The sequence below is a fragment of the Passer domesticus genome, chromosome 8 (genome assembly GCF_036417665.1).
Source record: "Passer domesticus isolate bPasDom1 chromosome 8, bPasDom1.hap1, whole genome shotgun sequence".
In the NCBI taxonomy this organism is placed as follows: Eukaryota; Metazoa; Chordata; class Aves; order Passeriformes; family Passeridae; genus Passer; species Passer domesticus.
The window spans coordinates 24,253,483-24,274,532 of record NC_087481.1 but is presented as its reverse complement, the minus strand read 5'-3'; the positions used below and the strand labels follow the sequence as shown (position 1 = coordinate 24,274,532).

The 21,050-nt window shown below is 41.3% G+C and overlaps 1 protein-coding gene across 3 annotated transcripts in view; it reads right to left on the bottom strand.

Annotated features, from left to right (window-relative positions):
• Nucleotides 1-21,050, bottom strand: part of MYPN (myopalladin) — a 47,352-nt gene that overhangs the window by 6,904 nt on the left and 19,398 nt on the right. For all 3 annotated transcript variants that reach the window (XM_064429696.1, XM_064429693.1, XM_064429695.1), the window contains 8 exons: nucleotides 19,890-20,459; nucleotides 17,426-17,570; nucleotides 7,006-7,227; nucleotides 6,408-6,557; nucleotides 5,469-5,548; nucleotides 4,845-4,971; nucleotides 3,134-3,341; nucleotides 2,291-2,456 (listed from right to left, as the gene is read on the bottom strand). In XM_064429696.1, the coding sequence (XP_064285766.1) occupies nucleotides 2,291-2,456; nucleotides 3,134-3,341; nucleotides 4,845-4,971; nucleotides 5,469-5,548; nucleotides 6,408-6,557; nucleotides 7,006-7,227; nucleotides 17,426-17,570; nucleotides 19,890-20,459 (1,668 nt within the window). The remainder of the gene's footprint in view (nucleotides 1-2,290; nucleotides 2,457-3,133; nucleotides 3,342-4,844; nucleotides 4,972-5,468; nucleotides 5,549-6,407; nucleotides 6,558-7,005; nucleotides 7,228-17,425; nucleotides 17,571-19,889; nucleotides 20,460-21,050) is intronic.

Genomic DNA, 21,050 nt, shown 5'->3' with positions numbered 1-21,050 from the left:
TGGAAAACAAGTGGTTGGGAATTAGTATTTCTCAAGAGCACATCAGCTTTCAGATTTTAAAATATGTATATTAAATATGAAACAGGTACGTTGTCGTCTCTACTCACAAAGAGGTAGCAGTCTATAGTCAATAGATTTGCTTTCAAACAATGATCAGGAAATCTCAGATCTGTTCTGGCTCCTCTCAGTTGTGCACTGCCATGGTATGACTGTGGGAGCAGAGTTGTTCCTCTGTATATGTTAATATTCACATTATTTATTGAATACTAATGAGCTAAACCTGTGCAAAGCTGCTGCACAATCATACTGTATTTTTCCTAATGCAGGAGCTGGAGCAAGAACATAAAATACCAAGAGCACTTGTACAAAGTTGTGATATTTTTCACAACAGCTACCAGAGCCAGTCAAAAACTTTCTTGGGGCACCCTTTTTGCATGAGAAAGTGACCAAATGGGAAGATCAGAAAGATTTGTTCTGCAAATTTGTTCAGCACTCTGAAAGAAACCTGCTGCATGGTTCCCTCCACTTCCTTTGCTCTCCAGTGATCTAAGACTTTGTGGCTGCAACTTCCAGGAAAACCTTTCCAGCAGGATATGACAGAACTGAGACTCCTCTGCTCTCTAGGCTGAGGCTGGTCTATTAACCCGAGTGTTTCTCTCATTACAAAGGAAGAGGAGTGAGATAAGCACTTCAGAACACTTGAAGTTCCAGGATGTTCTGAAATCTGAGATTTTGTTTCCATATGAGCTGGAATGAAACCACAGGCTTGCAGGACAAGAGGACATTTTGTGCTCTAATAAAAAAAAGGAACATTTCACCCTTTGTTCCCTGCACTACACAATTTGCCATGTGTTGGGGGTGCAGTGGTGTAGGAGCTGCTCTGTGTCCTTGTTGTGCTACAAAAGCCTCTCTTGCCTTCAGGCAGGAAGCAGTGAGGTGAGATAGGGACGAGCAGGGATGGTGCTGCCCGTGGGTCTGTGCAGAGCCACTGGGGGCATTTGGGGTTTCTGCTCTCAGCTGGCTGCAATAGCAGAGCTGTCACACCCCTTATGCTTGCTCCTGGTACTGTAGGGTGTGGGAGGTTTCCCTTAGCCATTCCTCTGCTGAGCTGAAGCAAAATTTGTTTTCTAACCTTTTGTGAAACAGCTGGAAATGTGGTATTTTAGGAGAGTTGTTGATTTTCCAGTAACTACAATGTGTATGTGTGTGTGTAGAACCACGATCCCTGTGAAATAGGAACACCTATATGGTGTAATCCATGAATTTGCTAATGGCAGACTCAGTTCTCCAGATTATCTATAAAGATATTAAACAGGACAGGGCCCAAACCATATAGACTATAGGCTGCAGAAGGTCAGGGTTAGGTGTTAGGTGGGGTTTTGGAGAGGGACAGCAGACTCTGGGTGGGGACAGGGTGACCACTAAAAGAGTTTTCTAAGAATGCTTTCCCTTGTGCTTGGTGTCCATCCCTAACAGTGCTGCTGCAGAGCCAGCTTTCTGCACTCAGAGCCTGCAGGTGTGTGTGGGAAGGGCTGGGACTTCTTGGAGCTGATCTCAAAGATCCAGTGACTGCATCGAGCTGTTACTTGGAACCAAGTGAAATAAAATGCTAAAAATCAGATATATGCTGAAGTAGAAATCTTAAAAAAAAAAAAGAAAGCACTTCGTTTATCATTAATTACAGCCAGGCACATTATTTCATCAGCTTTTCTTTTGCAAAAATTAAAAAATAGGGCTGCATTTGACTGCAAGAGCTGAACCTGAACTTTGTTGTATTTTGTAAGCATGGATCAAAGGCTTTACCTTTGTGACCAGCTTTGTTAAGTTGCTCTATTTGACATGACAAATCTATTATCCCATGCTCCGGGGCACTGAAAATGTTCTGAAATTGAATTCATACCCAATTGGAACTAAACTGTGAAACATAGCTTAGAGAATGAGGTGCTGAAATGCACTAAAACACCACCTCAGGGCATGTTTGATAGGGAGATCCGAATAAGGTGCTGAAATGCACTAAAACACCACCTCAGGGCATGTTTGATAGGGAGATCCATACACTCTGCCAGGCCCACAGGCTCTGTCCCCCCTCTCTGAAGCAGGGGTGCATTGTGGCTTTGTTCTGAACCAAGGAAACAGCCACTGTGCACCCCACAGGGAGGCAAGGTAGAAACCTTGGTCTCTGTGGGTGAAGGAAGCTGTTAGAAAGCACCACCATCTGTACTCAGCACAGAGGTTTTCATGGAAGCAGCTGGTCCAGGCACAGGAAACTCAGGCATGGGTGTTACAATACCTCATCCTCTCTCTGTTTGATGGGATGGTCTCGTTGTCCTTCTTCCAGTAAAATATGGGAGGTGGCATTCCCACAACTCTGCACTCTAATCTGACAGGGTAGCCTTCTGGAACACCACAGTTCTGAAGCTTCTCCAGAAACATGGGGGGTCTTTTGACTTCCTTTGCTGGAAAAAGAATTATTCAATAACAGATATTTTATTCTTTGTTTCTCTTTGAATAGTATGGAAGAACACAAGAAAAATTATTCTTGTGATACCAAAATAGTGAATTTTTAGTGGGATGTTGGAAGGGAAGTGAAATGCCATGACATAGCCTTTGTAAAGGGATATAAAGTAAATATTAGGCAGAACTGAAGTTCATAAAAGAATATATGCATGTATAATGGGTCTAAACATACTACCATTGCAGAAAATTAATGCCAGATCTATACATTTCAATATCTCACATATTTTAAGGCTTTATTAAAGAGATTAAATTTATTTATTTAAAAACATTTTAAACAATAAAATTTGGGCTGAAATACCTCAACATATATATTATGAATTCAAACCATAAGCATTTTCTGGGGAGAAAGTGAGGATGGGTGATGATGAGGCAGAATTCTTACAGCATTCTCTTAGTAACAGGAGTGCACTCATCTGAGCACATTTCCCTCCATCAGCTGGGGAGGGAAATATATATGTAAAAATTACATGTCTGCATCTACAGCTGTGGGATTTTCCTGCTCTCAGTGCATGAAATATTTATCTATAATTGTCTGTAGGGAAACTATGTAAGGTAAGTGTGAAGAAATGCATACAGGTAACTTCATCACTGAGGTGAGTTTTTCAGTGCTTCTTACCTACAACGGTGAGCTCCAGACTGAATGAATTTTGTCCTGTTTTGTTAGTGGCAAGGCAGGTGTAAGTGCCAGCATCACTCAGGGAGAGAGGGTCGATGAGCAGAGAGTGCACTCCAGTCTCTCTGACCAGCATCTTGTGCCTGCCATCTGGGAGCACAGCTTTGCCATTCAGGAGCCACGTCAGGTCAGGAGTTGGTAACCCACTCACCTAGGAGACAGGGAAACAGCTCCAGACAGGTGTCCCACTGGCACAGAGAGGTTAGGAAATGCAGAGCCAGGCCTCCTTACAAATGCCAGCTGAATCATGTCAAAATCTAGACCAGAAAGATTTCTTTCAAAAAAAAATTATTTCTCAGTTTTTGGTTCTCTGCTGACTGCTTCCAAAAGGGAGAAACCCAGAAAACAAACAAGTAAAAAGATTTAAAAATACATTAAATATCTACATTTTTCTTAGTCGGAAAGGAAGAAACTTAGTTTGAAATATGAAATTAGAATATGAGGTTCACAAAAGACTCTTAATAATCTGCTAGTTTTCCTTTTTTGGTGCTGAATAGAAATCAAATTCCTTGATGTAAAATACTACAGAGTTTAACAGAGATGAAAAAAGTTCCATACAAATAACTTTGTATTTTGTAAAATTTGATGAAGAATTATATAATACTTCATAGCTGTTGAACTTGCATGCTTTATAACTTTACAAATTAAGTATTTTTTGAAAGAATAGACTGTATTGTAGTATTAAAAATCTTTTCAATAGGAAGCAGTACTTACTCATGTCTAAAATACTGCTTTCCAACCAACATTTTAGAAAGCAAAGAGGGAAGTGGAACTTGTCTGAGGGAGGACTGCTCTCTCCCAGGTCTGTGCAATGCCACACATGCTTTAAGGCCTCACAAGCTCTGCCAGGATAGCAGAGCTAGGAATAACCAAATTCTTTGGCATGCTCCTTGTAAACTTTACATCATAAATTAAGTAGTAATGAGTCTTGCTCACTTCAGGGCATTAACTTGTGCCTCAGAGCTTCTCCCTCTTCAGGGTCAGTGTCAGCCCTGCCACCTTTGCTGCACTGCAGGGACACAGAGGGGTTCCAGAATAGGTCGGAGCAGATGATTCTCCTAAAGGTGTTCAATAACAGGATGTTCTCTCTGTGTACTCTAACCTCTGACAACTCTTTCATGCCAGGACTGTGGATCTCAATCAGTAAATGGGGATGTTTCTACCTCTGTGCATGCTGGGGAAGCACAAAATGAGCTAGGTTCAGTTCCCTCTTTTCAGGGAGTATTAATCATTAGTAATTCAGTCCAATACAATGGGAACATTTGTTTGAACACAAAGCAACGTGCTGCATCCTCTCCTTCTCATGGTTTTGTGCTATACTGGATTATATTCAAGAGTTTGGTAATGGAGCAGAACTTCTGGAGTTCATACTGGTAAAGGACACAGTGAACACATCTAGTAATTTGAACAACCTTGTAAGTGAGCCTTCTGTTTCTGGGCTGTGTTTTCTGTGTTCTTCATCCATAGAATATTTGTTCAAAAGAAATCCCTGGAATCAGCTCAGAGACAATGGCATTAAGAAATAGTTTTAAAAATGGAGCATTAAAACTTTGAATGGAAAGTGCTCATGCATGCAATAAAGAACACAAAAATACATAGCACTACATGTACAGAGGTAGGGAAAGTGAGAGGGAACAGAAGAACCAGTTAATACCTTACAATCCAACCTACAGAGTCGCCCTTCATGTGCCACCATGTCACCTGGAGCCTGCAGGAAGTATGGCCTGAAAAAGCGTTCTTGGACTGCCTCTTTGTCCCCTTCTGGCACCCGGGGTCGTGTTCTGCAATGCAAAAATCACATGTGTGTGGTTGGAACTCAATTGTTTTTTCCACTAATGCTTAAAAAAAAAAAAAAAAGAAATTGAGGAAAAGGATAGAGAGAGAGCTTGAGTTAAATAAAAGTTCAGAAAGAAATGGACTGTTTGGAATTTAATTCTTGCAGATTTTCCCTTTAGAAAGACTATCAAGTTAACTATATCATGTAGTAGCCTTAGATTCCCAAGCCAGCCTTTGCTTCTTTTTGGTTTTTTTTGCTGAATTTCATTTTGCTAATCCACCCCTTGCCTTTAGCTCCACTACAACAAGTAAATGAAATTGTACTTAAACTTCCCTGTATTTCAGGGTGCCCTTCAAAAACATAGAAGTGACCTGTTGGGAAGGAACTGCTGCTGTTATTTCCATTATATGATTGAGAACTGAAGTTCAATGAATGCAGTGGTTATTTTGGATGCCTTCAGTAAAAAGCATAAAGAAGGTCTGCAGGACATTTTTCTTTCACCTGTGAGGCTGAGTTGTGGATATTCGTCCCCGAAAAGGGACACTCTGAACCATCAGGTGTCCTGAACAACTGATCCTCCCCTGCAATTCACAATGGAAACAGAATTAATAGTTGGTTAATGGCTTGTTTAATTAAAAGTACAAATATTGAACCTTACAGTGCATTAGGATTTATTTTTATAAAGTAGCTGAACTACAGTGAGAATACCACTTCCCCAAAGCAAATGCTGTTAGCCTGCAGTTGAGGCAGGGGTTTCTCAAACTCTTCCAGGCTGTGGTAATGCGTTTGGCAGTGCCTGTCTCTGCTTATTTATTCATGCCACAGGTACTGTCTGCTAGTGCCCTTGTACTGGACTACTTTAAAATGCACCATATAGAAACTGAACAGAAAAATAATTTCAAAAAAGAGAAACATTTAAACTGGAAAAAGTTGCCTGATGAATGTACTTCTAAATAAACAGCTAAGCTAGCACATGGGGTCAGGGAGAATGGTGTAAGGGAATGAGACTATTTGCAGATCCATATCTTTGCATCCTGGATAAAGAATATAATTGTGTTCAGTAACAGTTTGAAATTTAGTGTAACTATTTGTTTGTTCCTGCTCTATTCTTTCTGCCTGAAACATCATGTCTGTCTTGTCAGCATATCTCAAAAGGTACCTATCAGCAAGAGAGTGGGAAGGAGATAGGGCAGGAATTGCCAACATGGGAAAATGTCCTTAGTGCTTTTGACTGTCTGTGTAACAGGGGAGTAGTTTCATCAGTCATCTTTACATGGTTTCCTCTCCTATGCTCTAAAGCATAGGAGATGCTTTGTGAGAGAGATTTGTGATATTGTCACCACTCGATGTCAAAGCATGTGGCCTAATTTGTGTTCCTCTTAATGTATATTAGAAAAAGATAAAACAAGCATTTTTGTAAAACAAAATAAAACCCCTTACTTGTGGGTTTGCAGCCATAATCGTATAGTTGCCATCATCATCATTAGTAGCAGCTTCAATATGTAAAGAACATGTTCCATCTTCTTCTCTGTTCATTTTGAAATGCGTGTTTTTCTTTGAAATCTGCTTGCCATCCTTGAACCAGTAGACCTGTGGTGATCAGACACCCCCTGTGACTTAACAGTAACTAGAAAAATAACATAAGTTGAGCAATAGCTAATGCAATTTTAGAATATTATAAACTTTGCAGGTCAGTTATAATGTGAAAGAGAATGATTCCAGGTTGAGCTCAGGAAGCTGCATGTCAGAGCTGGGCCTGTCAGGTTCTCTTTCCCTGGCTCTAGGCACGTTCCTGGTTAGATCAGTTCTCATCTTTCTGGGAGGTTCTGGGGATTGTGCAGCTCTGGGTCTCCTGGAGCCAGGTGGTTGGACCTCAAGGCCTGATGCATGCTCAGGAGCAGATACTGTTATTTGAGAAAGGTGGGGGGAATTATTCATTTGGGAGCTCTCCACAGAGCCATGTGCCTAGGAGGGATGAACAGAAACTGGTGGGGAGTTGGGTTTTGTTCCTTCAGCAGTTACAGTGAGAACGACCTACCTTGGGAACAGGTATTCCAACTATTTTGCAGGTGAATGTGATAGGGAATCCTTCCATTACCCGAAAATGCTTGAGTCTCTTATCAAAGATGGGAGCAATGTATTTGCCTGTGGGGATCTCCTCGTGTTGGACTTCGTCGTCCGACTCATCCACCGGGGTCCGCTCGAGGCGGAACTCGATTTCGTTCATCAGCCGCTGCTCAAAGCTGGAAATGCGGTATTCCTGCAGGGACAGGGACACAGCTCTGACCAAAACTGCCCTGGCCTGGCCTGGGGGACATGCCAGGACATCGTCTGTAGAGACCTGTCAGGGCCTGACAGAAGGCCCACACGGTGTGCATCTCTATGCAAACGTTGAGATAACAAATGCTGGCTTAGAGATGCCGTGGAACAGGGCAGATATTGCTGAGAGAGAAATGGAGCTAGAAACAAGTTTCAAAAGGTGGCCTTACAAATAACACTAGATACTTTGGAGAAATAGAGCTATGAAAGATGCATTGTAGTAGGTGCCATGAGTGGCTTATTTAAATTATTGGCTTTAAGGCATTTACAGCATGGTGTGACAAAAAGCTGATAGGCCAAGAACCACTTAGAATGTAATTAGCAAATAGCTTCTGATTGTGGTGGTGTGGATTGTAACATCTGTATTGTCTCACCCTTCTCATGAGACTGAAAATGGAATAAAAGTTTTTAAAAAGCCTCCCAGTTGCCCCATCTCTAGGTCAAGAAAAAGGTATTGTAGACTGGGGTATTTGCAGCCATTGACACTTTTAGACTAATTCTACAAGTGAAAATAAAAAAGCCTAAGTAAAGCTAGGACATCATGAAACTGAATTTGGTTTGCAAACACAGGTACTGCATTGTGAGTCTGCACAGTGTAATGACACTGAGTTTTTTCACAGGCAGCAAAAGAAATCAAACATATAATTCCTCTAAGTCCCTGTCAAAAAAAATTATACTCTTGCACACTGTTGACCAAAAGAAATCATTAAAACATACCAATTTTTTTAGGTTTTTGTGTTCAAATATTAGTGACCTGCTAATTATAGAAATGAATGCTGTATATTTTAGTTCGTAATTAAATGAAGAAATCTATACCAACTAAAAGAGAAAATTAGGAAGAAAGGGAAATATTTTCAGAGTAATTAACATCAGATTAAACTTGGATAGATTTCTGGCTGGTGTAACTGAGAATGCAAGATATATTACATTAAAATTCTTAGAAGATTAACCAGATTATGCAATAAACCCAGCATATTCCTAATAAATGAACATTTCTAGATAGTTTGATGTGATTATGAACTTTCTCCTGATCCCCTGAATTCAATTAGAAATGTCTCATCACTCAGCTGTTTTACATGAGGAAATCTCCTGTCTAGACCGGGAGGCATTTGACCACATTTCCCTTGCTGTGACTTGTGAAGCCTGAGAGCAAGAGCCAGCTTCAGTTTGTGCCTCCAAAGCCATGTTTGTCCTGGGAATGGTGGAGCACTGCAGCTGCACCTGGATGGACTACTCAGGCAGCACACTCTGCCCACTGCACTGACACACACACAGCTGCAAGAGCTCCTTGCTGAAGTCATTACAAACTGCCCTTTTGGGGGAAAATCTTGTATTACCTGTAGAAGACAAATCAGTTTGCTCAGACCTGGATTTGTGCAGGTTTTAAGCCTAGAGTTTTCCTACTTCTATTGAAAATTGAATTTTAGAAACCAACAAGTAGTAAATAAGGGTGTAGCAAATCCTTAGATATATTCAATTTGCTGAAAAAACAAGGTTCAGAAAGTGCATCTTGTCTGAAATCTTATAGAAAGTTAATTAAAGAACCAGCAGTTACCCCAAAACACTGGCAATTACATCCCTGATCATTTAGCCATTCCATCCTACTGCTGATTATGCTCTTGACCAACAGTTTCCAGATAGCAGGGAGAAAAGATGGAGGCAGCAAAAAGTTTTAGCTGACAAACTCTTCTGCTTTCTTCAGGAGACCAAGGAGACAGAAGTGGCCAAAAGTTTAGATATTACAGCAGAGTTTTGAGGAGATAGGAGTTTATAAGCCTTGGGGGGTGAAAATGTGGCAGCCACAAAGCAGAAAAAGTTGGAAATTGCTATGGTTGAATAAACACCCTGGTACTGTCTGATTTTGGGACTGTAGTGGTAGATATTGTGCATTTTTATCTAAAATGTCTGTGTTGAGGAGGTTGCCTCCAGTTTGGAAAAGGCATCCAGCTTGGAGTAGATAGGAAAGGAATTTGGTGAATGAAGTTGCTCCTTCTTGCACTGGTCCCTTGTTCTCTGATGCTGCAGGGCTGCTCATTCCCCGCAGCTTCAGAGCAGTGAGGAGAGCTGCAAGGTTCCAGGAGCACTGGCAGGGAGCTGAGGTTGCTCCAGGATCCCTTCCTTGTGGCACTGGAGTAGGCAGGATGGGTTGGATCCATCTGCACAGGACTCAGCCAGGATCATGCAGTTCTACATGCAGGTGCCCAGGGAGCTGGATGGGGTGAGACCCCAAGCAATCACACGAGTAACTGGAGCTCCTGTAGAAGGAGCTGCAGGAATAAACTCCAGGCTGTTTGTCACACAGAGCTGTGACGTGTGTGTGTTGTCCTGGGGGAACAACCACTGGCCCCACAGATCACATAAATACTAAATGTAACACCTCCTTGCCTTTAACACCTTGCCCCACTCTGACAGGGCCTCTCTGCTCTCTGGCTCTGTCCTGAGCCCGGCTGTGCCAAGCAGAGCTCTGTGCCCGTGGGAGCCGTGCCAGGGCTGGGAGCCAGGCACAGCCTGGTACCAGCCCTGCTCGGGGGGCTGCCCGCTGCCTGGGGAGCACCAAACAGCCTGATAGAGTTTCATCTCCTCAGCTTTTCTGCTCTCATGCAGCAGGTCTCAGCAAATTGCTTTATAGATCAAATTCTCATCTCGTTAAAGCCAGTGTAAAACTGGAGTTTCTCTGATTTCTCACCAACCAAATGGATCATTTTCCCATGCAGATGGCAAGATGGTTCTAGTGTTCCAAGGGAAAGTTAAGCAGTTGTTGTTTTACCCTTGACACTGAGAACAAGCCCGTGTCTTTTTAGGAAGGCAGAATCAGGTAAGAATCAGGGAGTGGCTGCTGTAGCAGAGGGAAGTAATGGGGCCAGAAAGGCAGGGCTATGGCATTTTCAAGGCATCACATTAATGTTGGCTGCAGGACAAAATGCTGCAGAACAGAGTTAAATTTTGAAATATTGCAAGCTGATGGCTCAGTCCAGTATTGTTTATAGACAGCTGAGTTTAGTCAGCAGTTTTTCATATGGATTTTTTTCCTAGAATCATTGCTGTCCAAAAGAAGTCATAGTATGTTATAAGAAATTAATAGTGTAGGGTTGCTGTGGCTACAGATGTAGGTTGATGATGGCCTACAGATGAAGTCAAATAATGCTGGTAGAGACAATTACATCTTTTATTCCCTCTACTCAAAAAGTGCAGATCTGTCTTAAGTGATCCAACCAATTAACATAAATAAAACTTAGAGCAATCATTTTCAAGTTGTATGTAACCAAATTAACCTTGTGTCTGCTTTAGAGCCTAAAAAGTTTTCTGTGAATGCAGTGTATGATTTCTTTCCTGGCTGATGCACTGAGGTTATTAACTTCTTACAGATTACTTCATTAAGAAATATGGGCACTTCCTTCTTTTCGAATGTCTGCTTGCAGAAGAAAATACAATAGAGGAAGGAATGCGTTTCATGGGACCCTTTGAAGTTAATCATGGACAGGTTTTCTCCCACTTTCCTTTGCATGTGACCCTGGATATATAGAAAGAGGCATAAAAGTAGCACTTTGTGAAGACAAAAGCATTTTGCTGCACCATCAGCACTGGGTTGTCATTGCTGGCAGCTGCCTCCCTGCCCATGGAAGCCCTGAGTGTCCTTGTACAAATGCAGGTCTCTGGCAGGGAGCTGTGCAGGCTGACTGCAGAAGTTTGACTGCTCATTTGGAGGAGTTCTATTCAAAAATACATTTTAAATTAGAAAACATTGAAGTCAGGGTTCTACAGCCCCTGTTTCCTGTGGGTGGCCCTCACACTCCAGTCTTTGCTTTTCTAAACCTGTTCTGTGTGCACATATATGCTTGTATCAATTTACAACCAAACCAACAAGACCAAGTTAACTTTGCTGTGAAAATTTGAACACCAATGTTCAGAGGCTGAAGGTGTTACACCAAACTTCTTACAAAGAACAGAAATCTCTGAAATAAGTGAGAATACATCTTTGTATGCAGAGTATAACCTTGGAGATTTTTGCTTGTTTGGTAGGTTATCTTTAAGGATTAGCAAGAGCAGAAAGCAGTTGTTAATATGGCTTTCTAAAAAACTGTTTTTATCAGAGAAACCATAAGCCTATTTCTGAATGTGATTACAACAGTGGTGTAGGGCAAAGTGTTGTTGTTGTGGTTCAGACAAATGTTTCGTAAAGTGTCACAGAAAGAACAAGCCCATGTAGCCATGGGGTACAATGTTAAAACTAGGCTGCAGTTCAGCATCCTGAGGAGACCGAGGGAAAGAGTACAAAGGTTCAGGCCCTGGTTTGGAGTCAAAAGTGTATCATTGCAGCTCCTTTTTTGGCAGCTTTTCCTAGAACATGAAACTTTTACAGGCAGTAATGCACACACTTGTTCAATACAGTAGCCAGATATTTAAAATTATTGTATCTACCAGCTGAAAATTCACCACTCCTCTTCAGTGGTGTAATGCTCAGTGCAAAGTATAATGTATATAATGCATCTATAATGGTATGTATTTCTATAGGCTGAGTAAATTGCAGCTTTTGAAACCTGGCTATTTCTCCTGCATCTAATGCACACTGTTTAGTGTGGATGGTGTAGGCAAATGGGAATAGGCAGTGGTGCTTGTATTAATATCGTCACAGTTTAGTTTGAAGGGTTAAAATACTTAAAACTGGCCAAAGCAAAGCCAGGAAACATGCTGAATATGTATCTGAAGTGGTTTTGTACTGTTCTGGTGGAACTCTGTGGCAATGCAGCTTTCCTCCTGCTTGCCTTTGCCCTGCCTTGGCAATATTGTTGTAGGCTGCTGGTGGGTGGCTGTACTTTGTCCTGCATGACAAACAAAATCTCTCCATGCCAGTCTTGCTGAAGGCACAGGTTCACACCATTTTGTCTCTGTGATGGATCTGTTTGGCCCCATTACCATAATTTTTGGCAGTCTGAGAGCACAGCACCCTTCAGGGCAGGGCTGTTACCTGCATTTTACCTGTGGGAAGTTGAGACCTAAAGAAGCTGAGGGACCTGTTAAGGTAACACAAAAATCTGTGACAGAGCAGAGCTGGATCATGGTCCCCTAGATCTTGTCAAGTAATTTAGCTCCTGGGCCTTTCTGCTACCTGGGAATATTTTTGACAAAAAAGAGGAATTGCATAGAGTGTAGTAATTCCCATTAGATTCTAAGCACCTTCGTATATGAATATGAGTTCTAAAATCCTGCATCTGTTGTAGTTCAAATTTATCTTTAGCAGGATCTTTAACAGGATTTTAATTTATCTTTAGGAGGATTCACTGAATATACATACATTTAGTTATATATTCAGTGAATATACATACTAACAGTTAGTAGAAGCTTGTAGAGTCAAAATAATCTGATGTTAGGATAGTAACTCATGGAAATTACCACAAACAGGAAGGCATGGGGAGCTCTACTCCAATGTTGATCATCATATACTATGTAAAAACAATTCTGTTGCCAACTTAATGCCAACACTAGACAAATTTCCCAATTTAATCCCAGTTTTGTAACTTTTATTAGATTGCTTTTTTGGCAGAATTATTCTAAATCCCTGTAACAGTTTATCTAAGAAAGTGGCATATATTGCATCTCAGCATCTGTTTCCAGGCTGTAACACTCCTTAACTTCACAGTCTAATCTAGGCTACTCTGACTGGAATCTCCTGATTAGTTTGGGTTCTCTCTCCTCTCCTCTCCCTGTTCCCCTCTCAGCAGTGGCAGTCAAAAGCAGCAGATCCAATGTGCAGGCTTTACTCCACTTGTCATGTCCCATGAAGAGCTACACTGGGGTGACATATTTCCTACAGATGAATTATATGGAGCATGAATCTCATGCTTACCCAAACACAAACCCATGGAGAGCCCTACAAGTCATTGTCTAGCTAGACAATATTCAAAATATAGTTCAGAGTGATTAAGCAAGAAGGAAGTGCAGGAGCAAGGACATGGAGCTGCCATCTCCCATTCCCACAGAATTGCAGCTGGAGTGGGTGTGTGCACCCATGAGGAGCTCAGCTCCCCTCCCCAGCATGGGGAGCTCTGCAAGCCAGGATCCCTGCTGTGAAAACCTGGCTGTATTTGGTATTGACTAGATCTAGGTCTTGAGAAGACAGCCACAAGTGGTTGTTCCATGTTCACTGCCACAATTACAGGGAGTTTATACATATAAATATAATATACGTATATGGTATTATTAATATAAATTTGCCTTGGTCAGATTCTCAAATCTTTTCATTTCTAGTACAAAGACACAAGTTTCCATGGGGAGTCTTTGTGGTCAAATTCCCATCCTTAGTCTAAAATTGCCTACATTTACTGACCTTTGAGAGATTATGTGGAGCTTGATTTTGAGGCAGATTTTTGGAGCGATTGAAGTGTAATTTTTGTGCCCTGGGAGCAGAGTTCTGGGTGATTTGTGGGCCTTTCTGAGACTGAGGGCTCAGTATGGGAGCTGGTTCTGTGTGCTCAGTGTTGAGGTGTTACTGGTGTCAGGTGTGGTGAGTTGGCACCTGCATACGACTTTGGCTTTTAGTGATTGAGGAGCTTTTGGACAAACCCTGCATCTCTTCTGCTCTGGAATTTCTTATCAAGTATTCTCTAGCAGAGGTAAAGAATATTCATGTGAGGGCTGGGCATAATTTTCTAAACAGCTGTAGATTTTTTCTATGTCCTAAAAATAAGGCTGCTATCTGAGTCTTATGTAAGACACAACCAATCAGCATTGCCACATGATATTCCTCATAGTAAATGACACAGATATGTGAGCATGGCTTGTCGTTCTTTTAACCAAAATGTATAAACCAGGCCCTGGTATTTAACTCTGCTTTCTTTTATTATTGCATGGGTAATTAATTTAGTTTTATTACTGTAGAGGATTTTGAGGTTTAATTACATAATTTTTATATTTTATATTATTTGCATAACAAAATGTTGAGGAGATAGTATCATTAATTTTTAAGTTTTGCCTGTGAAGCTGAATTTCCTCTGTTAACAGAGGAAATATTAATAGATTTATTTATATTGGTGAAACCTGTGAATGCTTTCAAATACCAGCGGACAAGAATGCAGGAGCTTTTTGTCCTCATTTCTGGGCAGTAGAGTGATTATCTTTTTATTTCTCTGTCTCAGTCTGCCTCTGTTCCTTTTCTCCATCACAATCTGAAAGAAAAAATTCTAACAGCTTCCTCAGAGGACCCTAATCATTGACCTGAAATGCTCTTTGAAATGTGCTGCTAATTGAGGGCCTGTTCTTGGTGCCTGGTCTTAAGTTTTATTCTTAGAGCTGGAGGAGGTGGTTTTCTACCACCTAGCTATCTTTCTAGCTTTTCTAGCTCAGGTCCCCTGTTACAGAAGCTGTTCTGAAAGGTGGAATTTCCAGCTATTTATGCTGCTTTAAAGAATGCTGCATTTCTTGAGCAACCTGGGACAGCACTAACAGGACACGTATCCCTTGGCAAGGAGGGAAGCCTGTCCTTATGGCAGTTCAGAGTTAGGAATTCAATTGTCTTTGAGCCAAGGAAGACACTGAGTCAGGTCTCCTCCATCCTGGGATTTGTCCTAACATCTTCCTGGGATTGCATAAAGCCATTAGTGCCCCTTTTGTTTGAAAAAACTGAGCAAATCTGACTGAAGATGTATGAGTGCAACTGAATCTCATTTTTTGTCAGCACTCCTAGCTGTGACAAAAATTCACCTGGCACTGGAACTTGCCACTATCTGCAGAAATGGGGGGCATGATCGTTTTTTCTGGTAAAAATGACAGCTTGTTATTGCATGTACTTGATCAAAGTTGTGGTTAGAATCTTGGCAAAAACATATTTGTATTTTTGTCAGCACCTCCTGGTCATCATGGCTGTAGAAGCCTGGAGACTAATCTGTTCTGTCTCATGCAGCATCAGCAAAATTCCCAGCTCTGTTCTCATCCTGGATTTCTTTATTGTTGGTGATGAATGATGTACTGGATGAAACAGAAGGAGTACATCTGGATTATCAGATATCATGCTGAGTGCATAATGCTGACACTTAGGAAAATCTCATCTTGTGAGCTGAACATTTTTCATATGGAAGTCAATTTTAGATAATAAATAGAGCACCAGAATGCAAATCCCTCCTGTTCATTACTGTCCTTTATGCAGCAATACAAGACAATACCAGGACTTTAAGGCACAGGCTTGTCATCTGCAGCATTTGTTCTGGATGTTCCCTGCATGCTCTGCAGGTATTGTAAATGAGAATGAACTCTGCTATTGAAATGCGGGGTCCCAGTACAATGCTCTAAATAAAAATACACCAGAGGACACATTTTCTGAGATGGAATTTTTAAAATAGTATGTAGACAATACAAGGAAACCAACATTTGAGATTCTGACTGGATGCTATAGTCCATTATGCAGTGATCTCTCACACAGAGGAGACTTGCATTTGTATTTATGACAGGTAAGCCCTGCCCTACCATTACAATAATTGATTTAATACAGATATTCTATGTGTGGAATGAAAATGTCTCCTTTTTTAATTCTGTGTTAACAGAATTCTGTGTTAACATTCCTCTGTGAGAGGAAAGAACAGGGGGTGTGAATGCAGCACTCCAGCATATTCTCATTATGTTGATTGTTCTGTGTAGTGTAAAGCAATAGGAATTTTGGAAAATACTCTTCATCCTGGCATCTGTTGAAATAGTCACTGCCTTCATTGAGGAGAAAACTCAGGCTTGAATTTGCTGGAGTAGGCTTTTCTCAGATGAGAAGAGTAAAATCAGAAGGGATTAAAGTTCAGAATTGAGAGGAAAATGAGGAAACCTTTATTGATTTTAGTTCATTGCCATTGGCATTCTAATTACTGTAACAATTAGAGAAGTGCCACCTTTGAACTTTTCCAGTGTTTGGGGAAATTGATAATCAAGATTTAGGTTTGGCCTCATATAGAATAGCAAATAAGTGTATAAATATCTTCTGCTGTCAGCAGATAACTTTGGTAGTGATCCTTGTTTCTGAAGGGGTTATCATGCAGTTAACTCCAAAGACTGACTGGTATTTCACAGTAGCTCTCTAAATAATTTGTTTTACTGGCATAGTGAGTACAAATTGTAACACTTGGGATTCATCTGCAAAACCTTCTGCTTGCCAATTGTTTTACTCAAAGTGCTTTGGCAGTGTGGTCTGCCAGAAAGAAAGGTCAACAGTAAAATTGAAAACCCTCAGGGATTACACTGCAGTTGTCTGCAGAGGGACTTTGCTCCAGAGCTCGGTGGAGTTTTGCTTCTCCCTGCACGTTCTCTGTCAGAAGGGCTGATGGATGTTGGGAAAAGTTCTTTGGCTGACAAAGATGGGGGCAAAACCTGATTTTCTGTGTTAGGCCTGAGCTGGGGCAGCTGTGGAGTGCTCCATGGCCAGGGTGAGAGAAGAACAATCACCTGCAGGCACAGCAGCTGTCTAACAGTCCTTAGCCTGTTTGTTCAGCGTGCTCGAACCTCATTTAGTCATTTCAGCCCCTAAATACTATTTCATTCTTTATTTCTTCTTTAGTTTCAAAGACAGTGCTCAGATCCAGTGCATTTATTGATTCCAATTACGAGTGAACTGATATTTTATTCCTTGAACATTGTAAAAGGTTTTTTAGTTTGCTAAATTTTTATAATAAAGTTCTCCAAGAAGTCCCTGTCAATTCATATAAGTTTGGAAATTTAGAAAAATAGGTTTAGTGCAAAAAATTTGAAAGTCCATTTTAGTTCAGCTGAAAGAAAAACAAAAACCTTATCCTGAACTGTTTTGTTTAATTACTCTTAGTTTTAAAACAGTGTATGAATGTGTGTGTGCAATGAATTGAGCAACTTGTAAGCAAAAAAGTAAAAGCCAATGTCCAGAAGCTTCCATGAAAATAAAGAAGTTTTACATTCATACCAGCCTATGAGATGATGAGAAATGAAAAATACTGCTCAGTGACAAAGTGAATTTTCTACAGCTGCATCCCTCATGCTTTCTGTTTAAAGTTCCAATTTGCTATTCCAAACCAGTCCTCACACAAAAGCTCCCCCTGCAAAGTCGTGTAGCAGCTCACCCACACCTTTTTTTCCGCATCATCATATGTGTCTTGTTCATGAGTAAAATTTACTTTAATAACACTTGATTTCCTTACCTGCTGACCACTTTGTTGATTAGCATCCTCTCTGAAATGCAGTTTTCTTTCCAGGTCCTTTACAAGTGCAATTTTGTTTTCCCGAATGGAATCTTCTGTTGCTAGTGGCAGAGGCTTCAAGTTTTTCTTTAATCCCTGGGTTGGGCTATTAAAAGAAAATTCTGATACTAACATGCAGCAATATATAGTATATCTATAGATATTGTGTGTGTATATATATATATATATATATATATATGTTTTTGTCACCTGTATGCTATAATACATTATGGTGGAACCTATTATTTATTTACATAGGATACAATCATATCACAGGATATGATTTTTTTTTTTGGTTACTATTTCAATGGGGCATCCCATTCCCAGGCAGTAGAAATTAAAAACACACATCTTAAAGAAAGTAAAGGTTGTAATGCTACAATAAACATCTAAGTTCCATTTATATTTGTCCTGCAATAATGATGTCACAATAAATGCTAAAGAAATGAGTTTAGGTGTTATCTTAGGTGTACAATGTGTACATTTGACTGCTATCAGGCAATAATTTAAAAGTTAATACAATTTGTCATTGATCTTTATCTCACATATTCATGGATCATTTACTCTTTCCATGAACTTTACTTCTTTAATTTCTCTCACCCTTTTATGACACCCAACATCAACAGTTATTTTTTGTTTTTGTTTTACAGATGTGGTGTGTTTGATTTTACTAAGGTTTGAAAATAGTTGCATTCTTAAATAAGAATTTAGGAGTCTGTGAGAGTGCAGGAGGCTGTGAGAATGCCATGCTGGAACACAGTAGCTGGACACTACTAGGAAGTGTGAAATATCCTGGTAGTTTACTAGAAGAGGTGTTGGGATCTTGATAACAGGCTCTAGGTAAAGGCATAACTGGTGATTATTTTGCAAGGCATCATCCCTGTGGTGTTGTGCAGACACTGAGCTCTCATTCCTCGTGTAGCCAGAATTACTGTCATTAATAATGCCAAAAAGGGAAGCTGAAACTTCAATAGGTATTTACAGATGATCACAGATACTGTCCAGGTTCCTTCCTGACCATTGTGCCCTGCTGTCCCATGCAGAGGTCAGGATCTGAATCTCAGCAAAAGGAGCACTGGCTGTGTGGGAATTCAGCTGTGGGCTGGCACCCAGAAAGCTGAAATGAAGAAAGCACATTTAACTAGTCACCTGCCTGGCAGGCACGTTGTGCTGACTTGTGTGGCCATGCCTGTGCAGCAGCGAAGGAGAGGAAGGCACATGGCAGAGGTGAAGTGTCATGAATGCAAAGAGAACACCCTGAGCACTTGTGCCCCAGCTCTGAAGGGCTGCAAGGGCACTGGTGACAGCTGCAGCTGATTTTTGCTTGCTCTTGCAGCATTGTGGAAGCAGACCAAAAGCTTGAGCTGGCCCGAGTGAAAACCTTCACTGTGACCTTACAGCTTTATGCTGTGTGCCTGATCAGGATGCCAGGGCTGGGAAGAGCTCCAGGCACATGCCATGGGGTGATGGCAATTATGTGGCTGTGCTGGGCAACTGGGAGGCCTGTGAGGAGCAGTGCAGTACTGGTTTGGAGGCAGGATTCTTGGCACACCAAGTGGTGAGTGCTATAGACACAGGGACACATCTTTCTGTTGTAATAACATTGGTTGATCTAGTATCAGCAGGATGGTCAGGAGATTGTGACTTGCTGTGACTACCTTGAATTGTACCATTGATAAAATATTTCTTACTTTGTGCAGGATTTGGAGTTCTATGGGTAAATAGCTGTATCAATGTACAGGCACTAGCCATGCTAAGACAAAGTTCACACAGTCCACAAAAGACTCTCTCCAGCAACAGAGACTCTTAAGGCCACCACCTTGCTACATCATCATCCTTATTTGCTTGTGTCATGGTAGCTGTTTTTTCATAGAAATCATGCTGGCTGTTAATAAAAGTATTTATGTGCAAACCATTAACTCTTCTGAGATTTTCTGGGGGGCCTCGAATGTTGAAAGTATTGCAACTAGAAAAATACCTTTACAGAAGTTATTTCTTAGATTCACCTGGACTAGAAAATACCTTGCAGTATAATGTCCTTTAAAACTTTACTTCTTGCTTACAATAAGTATGAATGTTTTTATATCTGGTGTAAGCAAAGAGTCTTGGAGTGACTTATCCTGCAAGCTCATTAAACCTCTTTTCTCACATTAGTACATTCTTATGAACCTCTGAGCCCCCACTTTCTTGTATATCTGTTTGTACGCTCACATTTCTCCATCTTGAATTCTGTCTTTTTACAGAAGGTATTATCCCTTCTTTCCTTTACTGGATGTAAAGGTTATATTAAATGACCAGAATAGCTGAATAACTCACTTTTCTATTTTACAGGTCAATGACTCCCCCCTGCACCTGGACAGAAATACATCCCAGTTCCCTTTGAGTATTTGTCCCTGCTTCCGTGCATGTGGTTCCTGCTACTTACGTGGCTGGGGTGCTTCTGGGCAGTCCCATGGCATTGGTGGATGGTGCAGCAGGAAGGGAAGGAAGAACAGCACTAAGGAAAGCCACTGGGTTCTGGATCCGTGCGGGTGGGGAGAGGGGAGCGGGAGTCACGGCCTGGGGCTGGAACTGTTTCACACTGCATGGAGGAAGCGTTAGTGGAGGCACCACGGGCTCTTTGGGGCTTGGGAGACACTGTTCACTTTTGCTTGCAAACCCTCCTGGGGACCGTGATGGATTTGCCATGAAGTTCTCCACGTGGTTTGTCCTCGGGGTGGCCGGGGGGACGCTGCTGAAGGAGGCTGAGGGGCTGGCACAGGGGCTGGCTGGCGGCGTTTGTGGGGCCAGGAGCTGCCTGGGGCGGCCGTAGCCGAAGGCTTGAGGAGCACAGGCTGAGCTCTGCTTGTGCAGGGCTGAGGAGGACTGCTGGTAGAGGGAAGTGGCAGAAGTCACCAAAGTGCTGTTGAATGACAGCTCTCTCAGAGATGCCTGGTGCACCTGCTGCTGTTCAAGCAGGACCTGGTTGTGGAGCTGTTTTAACTGGCTCTGATCACTGCACAGAAAACAAAGATGAACAGAATTGGTTATGAGCCCCAAATGAGCCAGTTGGCTGCATTTCTGTGTATGAATTCAGAGAGAAAAATTCGATGTCCTGTGATACAGTAAGAGACAGGAAACTGCTACATGGCACGTCCTCTGACATTGTGAGAGGAGCATAATATTAGTTTTCTACTAAAATAACCTTTTCCTTCATGTTCCTTTCTTTGCCAGAGGCACCAAAGCTTTTTATCCACACGCTATTTAACTGAAGATAATTCTTACATTTTAGTATGTGAAATATAAATATAAATCTTACTCAAAGATATTTAAGGGATATCATTGTCAAAGTCACCTTTGTACCTCTTTGCTTGTGTAACTAAGAGTGAGATTTGGTGTATCATAATTTAAATGAGTGTTTGTAAGCCAGGTTGCATTATTTACCTCCTGCTGAAGTGGTTCCTGAAACCAGCACTTTGGTAAAGCTTTGTAATAATTCACCACAGGATATACTACCAATGTAGTTTAGGTGGTGTTGACATTCAGTGACAGGCAGGAGTGGATAATTCAGAGAGGACTTGCATTCCATGCAGTTGTTATTTTCCTA